The sequence below is a fragment of the Cariama cristata genome, unplaced genomic scaffold (assembly GCF_000690535.1).
Source record: "Cariama cristata isolate BGI_N322 unplaced genomic scaffold, ASM69053v1 scaffold15705, whole genome shotgun sequence".
Lineage (NCBI taxonomy): Eukaryota > Metazoa > Chordata > Aves > Cariamiformes > Cariamidae > Cariama > Cariama cristata.
In genome coordinates this window covers 41,765-54,636 of record NW_009615970.1, presented here as the reverse complement: position 1 = coordinate 54,636, position 12,872 = coordinate 41,765, and the positions used below count along the sequence as shown (strand labels likewise).

At 41.0% G+C, this 12,872-nt stretch overlaps 1 protein-coding gene across 1 annotated transcript; it reads left to right on the top strand.

Moving 5' to 3' along the window:
- Positions 1 to 268: 268 nt before the first annotated feature.
- LOC104161533 (3-ketoacyl-CoA thiolase, mitochondrial-like) lies at positions 269 to 7,142 on the top strand. Its single transcript, XM_009700011.1, has 7 exons — positions 269 to 407; positions 826 to 939; positions 1,607 to 1,782; positions 2,743 to 2,872; positions 5,113 to 5,183; positions 5,857 to 6,011; positions 6,925 to 7,142. The coding sequence occupies exons 1-7, from the start codon at positions 269 to 271 to the stop codon at positions 7,007 to 7,009; spliced, it is 870 nt and encodes a 289-aa protein (XP_009698313.1). The 3' UTR covers positions 7,010 to 7,142.
- Positions 7,143 to 12,872: the final 5,730 nt, after the last annotated feature.

The following is a 12,872-nucleotide window of genomic DNA, read 5'->3' as shown; positions in this document are numbered from 1 at the left end:
ACTTGGCCTTGTTGAACATCATGAGTTTCCCACGTGCCCACCTCCCCAGCCTGCCCAGGTCCCTCTGGATGACATCCCTTCCCTCCAGCGTGTCGACCTCACCACCCAGCTGGGTGTCGTCCGCAGACTTGCTGAGGGTGCACTCAACCCCACTGTCCACGTCACCGACAAAGATGTTAAACAACCTTTGAACGGTTAGAGCAGGTAGAATCTGAAGAGGGGCTATTTGTTCAGGAGCTGTATTTAAACTGTTCTTTGGGTGGTTTACATGGCCAAAGCCGTAATTCCGAGGCATTGGGTTACTGCCAAATTGGTCGCTAGTGTGAACAGGGTGGTAGGCCAAAAGCCAGTAGAATACGTAGTGGGCGTCGTGGGACTTCAACATACGTTGCAACCCAAAAGTGATCGTAAGAAGCAAAGATTTAAGCATACTTTTAGATTCTAATGATGGTGCTTTTTAACAGCTGCTACTCTTGAAGGAGGATTTTGTCTTTTTTTCAGTGGGTGTAGCAGTGCTTTTTGTAACTTTTCTCAATTGTATGTTACCTTCCCTACTGATCTTGTTAGCTAACTCCTGCCGTTCCTGGAGCTTTTGCTAGAAACTGCCCTGAAGAGGCTTTTGCATCTGTCTTGTTTTCTAGGATTTTGCCTTACTGTTTTTATTTCTGCTTGTTATGACCAGTTCCTCTTATTCCACACTAAAGAGAGAGTCCTGTGGGTAATCAAGAAAGGAAAAGGTTTTGTAGAATTTATTGAGAAAGTTCAGAAATAGCTAAAACAACATCAGATACAGCAATTTCAGTGTCTCGGTTTTAAATCCCTTAGAGTTGCATTTGTGGAATGACTTGAAGTGGCTGCGAGTCTTGGTTCAGTTTTTGGAGGTAGGACTTGTTTTGGTTTTAAATCTGTCTGTTCACATCAACATTGTGGACACAAAAGGTAGCGTTTAGTTGCCTGAATATTGGCGTCTGATGTCATCTTAGATGATGTGGCCAGATGCCCTTATGGGCGTCTTAGATACCTACAGCGTCTTGAGTTGTCTCAGGTTGTTTAGGCAACTGAATCCCATTCTAAGATCATGACTTGACTGTGAGATCCTGTGGAGGAGCAGCTTGGACAGGATTTTAATTGATATCTGATAGCTTATGCTGGTTATCAACAGAGAAGGATGTGGTTCAGGATTTTTTTCCACATTCCTCTCTTGAGTGAGGTTTACTGCTTCTTGGCCCTCTGATAAGTGACTGAGCTTCAGAATAAAGCAAGAATACAGGGGGATGTGTACCAAAAATAAATCTAATGGTTAAAAAAAAATCATGAGTTATTTAAAGCTGAAACAACACTTTAATATTTGAGACTTTCTTTGGAGAAGTTTACGAATGTATTTGTTGAGTTTTTGGTTTTGCCCAGTTTCTAAAATAATGAACAAACAATAAAAATACCAAACAGCCTGTTTAAGCAAAATAAAGCATAAACAGTACTGTCCCTGAACTCTTGGTTAAAATAGAGCAAAAGTTGTGTGCGCATGAAAATAGGATTATTGGTCATGCTGTGCAATCATCTTGATATTTTTATCAGAGTCCTTTTATTTTCCTGTTTGTGGCTGCAGCTCATGATGCTGGTTACTTTAATGCTGAGATGGCACCAATTGAAGTGAAAACGAAAAAGGGGAAAGAAACTATGCAAAAGGACGAGCACCCGAAACCCCAGACCACTCTGGAACAATTGGCAAAACTCCCATGTGTCTTTAAAAAGGATGGAACGGTCACTGCTGGGAATGCTTCAGTGAGTATGTCAAAGCCTTGGGTTGTGAAAGCGTCATGTCTAAGGTTCTCCAAATTTATTGTCACTGTATTTATGACTTGCCTTTGGCTGTCAGCGGTGTCTCCTGACGAAAATGATTTCTCATTCTGCAGTTGAATGCCCCTGCTTGACTGTTCCAGCCCCAAGATGGCAGGGGATCCTTCAGTCTGCTCCCGTGTCCTCAAATTTGGTTCTGTGGATTGTCACTGTTCTTTTAGTGAGGCACTGACACTTCCTCATCAGCCTTGAATTATGGGGTTGATACCTGCAGGGGCTGTATAGAATTAGCCATTCTACTTTCTTTTGGGGACAACGATTACTTGCTTTACAAATCACGCATTATATTAGTGGGCATGCTGCTGCTGCTCCTCTTTGCACCACAATTAGTATCTCTGTAGTCCAAACCACATTTTGCTTTTGCCCAGAGTAGACTGGGTCCTTAGCAGCATGTCATTACGGACTATTCCTCTTCCAGTCATTATCTTAATCAATTGATTAATGTTCTTTGGGCCAGAAGGACTGCTGTGATCATATAATCTGAATTCCTGCCTAAAATAGATCATAGCCACAGTAAGTATGGGTGTCTGTAAAGTATCTTTTATAATTAATAGTACATACATTATCCAATATTAATAGCGTTCTTGCAAGTCTACAGAATCATGTTTCCAGTGTAAGGGAGACTTTAAGTAGCAAAAAATGTATTTTACTTTTCTAAAACATTGAAATTAATTAAACATCAATATTTAACTTTCTTTCACGGTCCACAGGACAGTGAAAGATTGTGGTTTGTTGTTTTGAATAAACACTAATACAATTGACTGTTAAATGTTAATAATAGTGTCTTAGACTCAAGCTTTTTTTGAGGGAATATTTAGTTTACCATGTGGGGTTTTTTTGTGTTTATTTTCTCCACTAAGAATGCTTTTCTCTCTTATTTGCAAGGGAGTGTGTGACGGAGCTGGCGCAGTCATCCTTGCCAGTGAATCAGCACTAAAAAAGCACAGTCTTACTCCTCTGGCAAGAGTAGTAGCCTATCACTCAGCTGGCTGTGACCCTTCCATAATGGGCATTGGTAAGTTGCAATAAAGCACATTATTTTGTAGCATCAAGCAGCGTTAAAATATTCTCGTGTTGGGCATTCTAAAGGCAAAAAAGGGAGGCTGCAGTCTGTTGAGTTTGGTAGCGCTGAAGGATGTTTGTGTGGCTTACTACAGAGAGACTGTCCCTTCCACTGCACCCATCCATCCCTCTTACGCCGAGGGACTGACTTACTCCTCAGTTTTGCTGAAGGGGTACGTGCAGTGCCTGACCTATAGCGTTAGCACTGAAATGTAGTCCCCCAGGCACCTTTTTCTTCCCCCCATTTTTCACTTGCTCTGTCCGTAAATCAAGAAAATAGGGACTCTCTCAATGCTTTTTAAAACCAGTTTTCTCCTGAAATTCACTTTAGTTTCCTGTAAGCTTTAAATCCCATTACTAAACGTGTAACTATGAGTTGTCTTCCTCACCCCTTGCTGGAGGAGTATTGGCTATGTGTACACCTTTCAGCAGTTACTCAGTTGCTCAGCTAAGATTGGATTCCAGGATACACATCTGTTCAGGTACTATTTTGGCAAACCAACTACTCCTCTTTTTTTGTTAGTGTAATATTTTATGCTTCCTAATCGAGTAGCTGCTACCGCAAACAAACCCTCAAAGCCAATCCGGACACCCCAGGATTTTTTTTCCCTTCTGTTTAGTTTGTAGACAGCATTGTATCCCAGCATCGCTTTTCCTTTCTGCCATTCTGTTCAGAGAAGTCATTGTTGACTGGTTCCATGTGTCAGTAGAAATGCAAATGAAGCATTGTCAGATTTGTTTTCTCGATCAGACTATCGGACTAACACAACCTTCAAAGCAAGTGTAGAGGGAGGGTTTCTTTCGCTAGACTTCATGCTGTCATTGTACTTTCTAAACTAGCCCATTCTTTCTAGGTCAGGCAACTCTTTTAGCTTGTTTAAAAACTTCATAAATCATACGGAGAAACAGTTAGTATCCTAACTCCTTAACACCACGGCAACTCCAAAAGACCAGATGAGATTCATCGACATGACAGCAACAAATCTGAGAACAGGAGCTCAGACTGAGCAACTGCCCTTTCACATACTGATAGTGGTAGGGAGTCCTGCCTCACAATGTCTAGTGAGAGAATTCATTATTTTTAAAAAAAGAAGAGAGACAGAAAGAGAGAGGGAAAAGAATCTTGGCTGTCATTAATGGTCTTTGTATTGTCCACACGAGACCCTCCCATTACTCTCACGCGTAACGGGCATACTAAAATCCGTCCGTAATGAGATGCATTTAGAGTCTAGTATTAAGCCACCTGAGGCTTTCTAGTGATCCACTGAGCTTTGAACTGGGCCTTTTCTTCTTTTAATTTTTCTGCCTCTTTGGTCACTTACGTATTTTTATGGGTTTTATTCTTTGAGCTATGAGTTGTCAACACTATTTTTGGTAGTGAGATAGCATTTAGGATTGGGTTTCTTTGTCTAATGATCATCTACCATCTAACATCTCAATATCTTTGTCCCACAAGCACATACCTAATTAACCCTTTCAAATTTTCTTTGAGTGTCTCTTTCCTTAGGTAGCTGTGCTTTGAGACTAGTCTCTGCTAGTGGATTATACTAAGTTGTAGGTGTCAGCTTTCTTCCAGAGAACAGTTTTATTGCCAAACTCTGTGATATTCTCCAAAAAAACCCAAATCTTACTGGCTTCAGCTGGCTGGGACCTGGGTCCAAGAGAACATTTTGTTGTTAGTTTTTTTGACCAGAAGATTTTCAGGTAAATTAAGAACACTGAAACAATGATATCCATAACTAAACACATGACCAGCAAACTCCTGCCTTTTTTTCTTTTTTGTATACCTGGAGGCTGCAAGTTGTGAGGAAAAAATAAGCTGAACCAAGAGCACTGGGAAGGAGAATGCCTCAAAACTGTCATGAAGTTGTTTTATTTGGCTGGGGACTGTCAGTTCTCTTGACTTGAAAGCTACGTGTGCATTTCCCAACGTAGCTGTGCAGGAGTAGCGACACTCCTAACTTTCCCTGGCAGTATGTTGAGAAGGCTGCCAAATAATTTTGAGATTTAGGAGTTCTTGTACCACCTAATAAAACAGGTGAGGGGCATATCCAGAATTCACTGGCTGCTCAGAGGCTCATGGGAGGGGGTCTGATGAGGTCTTATGAAGCTATCCTATGTATAACATGTTTATAAGCCTTTATTTTTTTTTTTTTTTTTATTTAACTAACTGTGCATACAATTTCCAAATAGGCCCTGTACCTGCCATTACCGAGGTTCTGAAGAAAGCAGGATTGACCCTGAAGGACATGGATTTGGTAGAGGTAAGCGAGTTTGAATGTGAACAGCGAGGTTACTCCTGATCTTTTTAGCAGAAACATTCCACTCATACCTGTAGCCCGTCATCACAAGGTAGGTGTTTCTGCATGTCTGGAGCCCACCTGACTCAGCTCGCCTGCCTGACCTCTATCCATCTAGTTTCTACCGCACAGTTGCCCAATCATTACAAAAATCTCAGGCACTTGGAAATTGAAAATGGCGTGATAACATTCCATGGGGAAAAAACAGGCTCATGTGACATGAAGTTTTCATATGTTGGCTGGACTGTTAATGTTTTAAGTTAGTCATGCTTCTGCATTTGTGAACAAGGCCATTTTTTGTCAGAGCGATAGGCTCTTCGTGTAACGAGCTGCATCAGAATATGTCACGGCTTTTTTTTATAAAATATACTGCATACTTGCTTTGTATCGCGTGTGCCCGAAGGATTTGAATTTACATTGGGTTGGCCTGACAATTTGTGTGTTGTCTGAGTACGCTTTTATAAACATGTTTATAAAATGTTGATAGTTTTTCTCAATTATTTTTCTCAATGTTTAGTATTTTTCTCCATCAAAATGACGTGGAGAAGAAGTACATCCCGTTTAATCTTGTGTGCACACATGCTGCTGAAAGCTTGTATGGAAAGTCAGACATGAACAGTTTTTTCTGGTGTTTTAGGTGAATGAGGCATTTGCACCTCAGTATCTAGCAGTTGAAAAAGTTTTGGGCCTTGACCCTGAAAAAACCAATGTCAACGGAGGTGCCATCGCTATAGGTCATCCTTTGGGTGCTTCAGGATCACGGATCACAGCTCATCTGGTTCATGAATTAAGGTATGTACGTAGCCGAGAGCTGCTGGTAGCGAATGCAGTGCTGATGTATTTACGCCTCCGAAAGATTTTTGACTAAAATCTTCCGGTTGACTAACTTAAAAGTTTCCTCGCTAAAGTGTACCACTTTCTGTACGAATTTGTTACCTTTGTGCTGTAATCCAGGTCCTGCAGCTTGCCTCATACTCCATTCTGTTGTCGTGACAGGATTTTTTGCTTTCTCTAGATCTGATCCAAGCCCACAGTAGTCAGTGGGAAGGTTTTCTTTATTGACATGGCCTCTGAGCAAAGTCCATTCTTTTTGTAACAGGGTGCATTTGTCATCACGTTCTTTATCCTTCAGTCCGTTTTCAGAAATTTTGACTCTTTTGGCTTGCTGGATACGCTTAGCACCATTTTAATCTGAATTATCCTTTTTTTCCCCCCTCAGGGCAGAGATCCCTGTATCTTTTTGCTTGTACTTGCAAGACTGTATGAGTGTTCAACCATAAAGCCTCCGTTAATTTGCACCTTGCGGAAAACTCTTTCTTGGAGTGTGGCTGTAGAAAACTTAGCTTCTAAAAACTACTTTGGCAATAAAATTATCTTTTACTTATGTCAGTTTTAATAGGTGTTGAAACCGCAAGTATCCCATAACGTCATTCCTTGCCATTTTGTATTCCTAAGAACAATATAACTTATCGTCTTCTAGATAGCAAAAGACTCAGACCTGCAACTCTTTGTTTTTTCTACAGAAATATTTCAACATCGATTGAGGCTTCATGATATTTTTCTAGAAAAGGAAGAACAGACACATTCTAAAACGTCATCTTTAGTAGTACCTAGTTGATAGCAAGCTTCCTTTCATAAAATGGGGACAACAGCTACTATAGTTTCATAAATGTAAATAATTTTCACTGTTACTTTTTCTGTACAGGCGTCGTGGCGGGAAATACGCGGTTGGGTCAGCTTGCATTGGTGGTGGACAAGGGATTGCTCTTCTCATTGAGAACACAGCCTGAGAGATTCTGGAGACCGCAGTGTTGCCGGAATTACTAATTCCCTGAGAAACTTCAGCCTTTTGTGGCAATAAATCATCACTGCCTGCCTTCATTTTGTGCCATTCCTGCAAGGTAAAGGAATAGCTGAGAAGTCTGAATTCTGAACAAAAAGATTCATTAATGTCTTTTCTAACTAAAGGAAGTGTAACGTCAATATGATTTCACACTGATGAAGTATTTTCTAAAAGCCTGTTTTCAATCAAAGTTAATGTATTTCTGTAGGCAAAATTCTTTTAATTTCCAGAGGAAGTTGCCTGTCAAACTTTCACCAGACCTGCCTTAAAATAGCAGTCAGCGCAGCTTTTTAAGCGAGTATTGCTTAAACTCTTCCTATTTCAGCTACTGCTGCTGTCTGGCACATGTGCCTCTTTTAGCATCAGGAAATGTGAAAATTTAATTGGAGACCTTCCGAAGTGTACACTGATTGTAGATTGATGGCTATAACCTGTACCCTGCTGTTTTGCAAGGGCGAAGAAAACGAGCGAAAGCTGACGTTTCCATTGTGCCTCCCAAAAGAACAATAAATATAACAGGAAAAAAAGGGCTTGGTGTTCATTTGTTTGCTTCACTGTGAGAAATCACTGTGAGAATTGTTGCTTTTGGTGAGTCAGCATTTGGTTTTGGAGAGACTCTTTTTCCTGGATGAGGAATAACTGGTGTTTACTAGGTAGTTTCTAGAGAACGCTAGCAAATCTGCCAGCCTTCCAAGAAGTGGAGTAGTTGCATCTAACTGTGGTGATGCATGCTAACTGCACACATACAGCAACTCATTTCTGAACTTCCTCTGATAGTATCATCCGTATCTCCTGGGTCACTTAATGTGGGGCTGTTCTTAGCTAATTTGTGAAGTGCACATCCGAGCAAGTTGTCTTGCCTCTCACAGGCAGCAGAGTTCAAGTTATGAATCGTTTGACATAATGTACATGACATTTGGATGAAACAAGATCTCCGTTGACTCTGCTCGCTGAAGTCCTCTAGACTCACTGTAGTGTGGAGAGCACCTTGCAGCTTGCTCTGATGTAGATGTCTGCATTAGATACTCACAGTTAGTTGGGCAGATCAGAGACGCGCTTCTCCATAGCCGGTGCTGTGCTACATAGACTAAAACAGTAGCAAAGACTTCAGGTTTTACTCTTTCTCATCCTCTGTCCGCTGTCGAAATACTGCTTATCTACAACTTCTACTTGCCGCTCCGCTGGCATGAGCCGTGACGATTGTGAAAGACGGGAGGTGATTCAAAACCTGACTGCCTAGCCTAGCAAGAAATTCAGGTCAAGGCAAATATTGTTACAACTGATGGATAACAGTTGAAGTATGCTGATCGCCGTTCCTGGGGTTTTTATGGATGCAGTGTCTTTAATGACTGTAGAAATATTTAGCGCTGTTTATATGGATTAAAAACACCCCAGCTGCCATAAGGCAGCAAACCAGATGTTCATCTAATACAGTATCTGTTTTCCTCTTTCTACTGTTTCTTGGTAAGTTAGGCTTACTGGGGTTTCACTGTTGAAGAAACAGTTGCCCCATGGATTTTATAAAGCAGGATGTTTTCTATTCTTAGTTCCTTCCGTAACAACCAACTAATTCCCTCTTCCTTCTTAACTGTGGATAATCATTGAACTCTTATTTTTGAAGAACTGGCCGCAGTTTTTCCAACATCTCATCCCTGTGTAGTAACAGTTCTTCCAGAGCCCATCGCTGTGTACGTACAGTAAAGAATAATCCCCTTCGTGTACTTTATTTTGCACATAACATTTCACTTCCCCCTTTTATCGCTCAGGTTTTTGAGGTCCACGTGTAATTCTAGCTGTGAGAGTTGAATTTGGTCATCCCGAAATAATTGTGTATTTTCTGCAAAACGCATCATGATGTCCACCTCTTTTTACCACTGAACATATTATCAGTACAGATGATTGTACATCTTGCTAGTAACCTTTCTTTGCTGTGTGAGCCAACTGCGTATTCCTGTATCGTTCCATTTTTATCCTCTTCATTTCCTACAGGAGCCTCTGATGAGGGGCTTTGTCACACTGAAGTGAAACAGTGAAACCCTTTCCCATGAAGTTACTGGGACTTAATGTATTGCACTTCTAATACATGCGACTTCTTCCACAGCTTCCAGGGGTTTTTTGATTAAACCGTTGAAGGGTTGAGACCATTGGCAATCGCTCTGTGTAGACAACCAGTCAGCAAGTGAGTTGTTGGTGACTTTGTATCCAGGGGCAAGTCCTTTTTCTGAGAGGTGCACGAATGCTCTGGGTTTTGGGGGAATATGCTGCATTTCCTCTTCTGTAGGTCCTGATTTCACTTTTAAACGTAGAGTGTGGTATTCCCAGAAGTGCAAAACCGGGTCCTATGCTAGGTCATGCACAAACACAGTTTGCTGTGCTTCAGAATCTTGGCTTTTTCTTACCGAGTTATTATTAAAGATGAGCACAAGCACTGACATTTGATTCCTGAGCCAATCCGCCACAACATATTGAGGATTTGATCTGAGCCTGTCTTTACTAGCAACTCCAATCATTTATTACAGAATAACGGCAGTAATACCTGATCCTTGCACGTCATTCTAAAGTATGTTCTCCAGTTCCCCACATAATAACAATGGCAGAACTGTGTTTCTACCTTTGGGAAATGAAGACATCTTACCGAGAGCAATCTGGATTAGGGGAATTTAAGTGTCCTGGAAGGAGCAGAAGATACGGAGGAAATGTGTTAGATTTTAGAGGGATAAATACATACATTGATTGTACCAAGTGCATACTTTTTTTTTTTTTTTCTCGTTATAGGCTCAGGTGTATTCTTTATTTTTGTGCAAGTAGTCTATTATACAGTATAATGAACATGTTAATTTTGTCTTTCTTGAAAGGTATGAGAAAAGAAAGCGTTTGTGGAGATGATTCATTGCCCGCGTAAAGCTGTGTGATCTTTCCTCATAAATGTAGATGTAGCTTTCTACCAGTGGGTGGTGTGTTTTAAACACCCTGCAGATCTCACTGTATTACAGAGACATTTGTCCTCCTTACAGGAGCACAGCTTTCCTCCTAAGTGCAGGCTAGGTTACCCTTGAAACTGAATCACCCACAATTTCAAGTCCCATTTCTCCTTTTGTGGGTTTTAAACAGGCAGGTGCCCCGATACCAACGCATCTTTGCTACTGTAAACCCCGCAGTCTTTGGTGCCTCTTGATTTCAAGTGAATTAGAAAGCATCTGATGTTTTAGAGTGGGTGCCAACTGCAATTTGAGAGGACTTGTTCAACAAGATGACTGAAGTACCATATCTGGCAGGAGAGGAAGAAGACAATAGATTATATGATTCCTTTGTCCAGGAAAAAAAAAAAAAGAGAAGCTGTTAAACCTTAATCCTAAGCAACCATATGTGAAAGAGAGAGAAGGTACAGAGACCTGATGGAGATAGTCTTACTTGTTGCACTTGTTTCTGGATTATGTATAAGCAGTTCTGTTATGCTGCTAGTGGAGCTCCAGTAATTAAGATGGGATGTTGTGTAGCATTCTACAAAAAAAAAAAAAAAATTGACAAACTGACATCTTGAAGCTCCTAAAGCGCACAATTTCAGGCAAGTCTCACCTCATTGCGAGGCTGTTTCTAATAAGCTCTTCCTCAATCTGTAAATCCAGACATTCTCCATCTGGTGTGATGCTGTTAAGCTGGGCAGGGCTCTGTCTCGCCTCACCACCTAGCAAAGTCTGTGTCGTCCAACTGGGTCAGCTGGATGCTGCACAGGGATGCTGAGGAGGAGCAGAGGGGAAATTAATCCTTCTGAGAGTTCACAAGCTAAGGGTTTAGTAACGGCAGCGCAGTTTTCCTCTTCTGAAAACAGCTACAAGGAATGAGTGCTAGTGATGTCTTTGCTGACTTAGGTACATTTACACGAAAAATTAAATGGAAATGAACAGGTAGATTGGAGCATGAGTTAAGTCTGAATTACGCATGCGATTGTTGGTTTTAGTTTTATAATGGATAAGTATTTCTCATGGAAAGAGAGTTGAGATAAAAAGGTAACATTTTTGAACTTATTTAAGGCTGTTGTTTGACAACAAATCCAGCTGTAGAGCTAGTACTTTTTGCTTCTGTGAGCCAAACCCCATGAACTATGGGGGTGGAAGAAGCAGGAAGACGGGAGAGGTTTTTTTGCTTTTATTTCTGTGTTGCTGCCTGATAACCCGTGTGAAACATTTCTCATTCCTGTTACTAACTAATCAGTTAACGAAGCTTGGAAACACCATCTGACTGCATCTGAAAGGAAAAATCACCCAAGTTTTACTTTGAGAGATCTTAACACTGACAGCAAGCTGGAGCTCAGAATTTTTATGGTGTTAGGTTCTTCTGCAAGTTCCTCGCAGTACTGTACCCAAACATGTTCCTTCAGTGTTGAGTGGATGTCTTCTATTTCACATATTTTCTCTAGCAGTGTATTTATTATAGCTGTTGCCAGGGAGAAAAAAAAAAACCAACTGAATCCCTTTTTATAAATATTTAGCTCTGGTATACCATACATGTGATAAAATCATTGGGCTTTTTGTTTTGCTTGTAAGAATATTTTACACTACGGTGTTTTTCCCCTCTGCTGTGGTTATTTATAAGTAGAGAATTTTCAGGTCTTGAAAAAGGATTTGCAAAATCTAGAGTGTGAAGCAGAAGACAACGTAATTTAAACACAGAAGGGAGAACTTAAGAGATGGCAGAGCATTGAAAAGGTGTGTTCACTGGACCTTTAATTGTTGAATTGACTATTAAACAACTCATTTTCAGGAGTTTTTTCTCATGCTCACAAGGCTAAAGTTTGTCACCTACACAAAACTCAAGTTATGCTCTTTTAAAGAAAAAGTACAGTCACTGGACTCCAGAAACTTCTAAATCATATTTTAAGAGTAATAATAAACCCGTGAGATTCAGCAAATCTACAATTGGTAGAATGGTAAAAATTTGACTAATTTGGAGAAAAGCCTATAAGGTTGTGGTGAACAAAAAGCAGAACTCGGCGTTTACGACTACGACTCCCAACAGTCGCAAGTGTCAGCCTTCAAATATTTAAGATTCAGGGGAAGGTAGGAAGGAAGTAGAGTATGGAGTAGATTGAGCATGGAGTAGATATAGGGTAGACTGAGTATGAAGTAGAGTATGAAGTAGATTGAGTATGGAGTAGATTGAATTGAGGGAAAGGGGAAGTATGGATATGAACCAAGAACTGTGGCAGGTGTTGAAGACAGACCAAAACTACCCTACACAAACACCAGTATTTATTCATTACTCCTATTTCTGAAAAAAAAAAGGTGAGATTCAGGTGCTGTATGCAAGGGCCAGGCATGTCCTGTCTCTGGCCTCTGTACCTATAGCACTACATCCTGGAGATCAGGACCCTCAAGTCCTGGTGCTCTGTGCAAAAGTGTGTGCATTAGGCGGTTTACTTCAGGGGAAAGCTGTGGTCGGCTAGGTACCCGAGCATAAGCCTAGATTCAGTGTGGAATTAGTCCCATTGAATCTAGTGCGATTGCTTGCCTGTTTATAGTTAGGCGTGACTTTAGAAGATCAGTGAATGCAGGTTGACGTGGCTGCAGAATGAACGGCGGCCCTCATCCAGTATGTCTTTCAGCCTCGCCTAGGTGCCTTCTCCCTTACCAGCACACAGAGCCTGAGTTCCTCCCTCTAGAAACTTCTTCCTACGGTTGTAGTAACGTGGTGACCATGCACTGAAGCTATCAAGAGTCAGGTTCACAGGAACTTCATATTGCTCAATGCTGGTGCTCTCTTAAAATAGCTTCCAGATATCTCAGTGGTGGACCTATGACTCTTGTACTTCC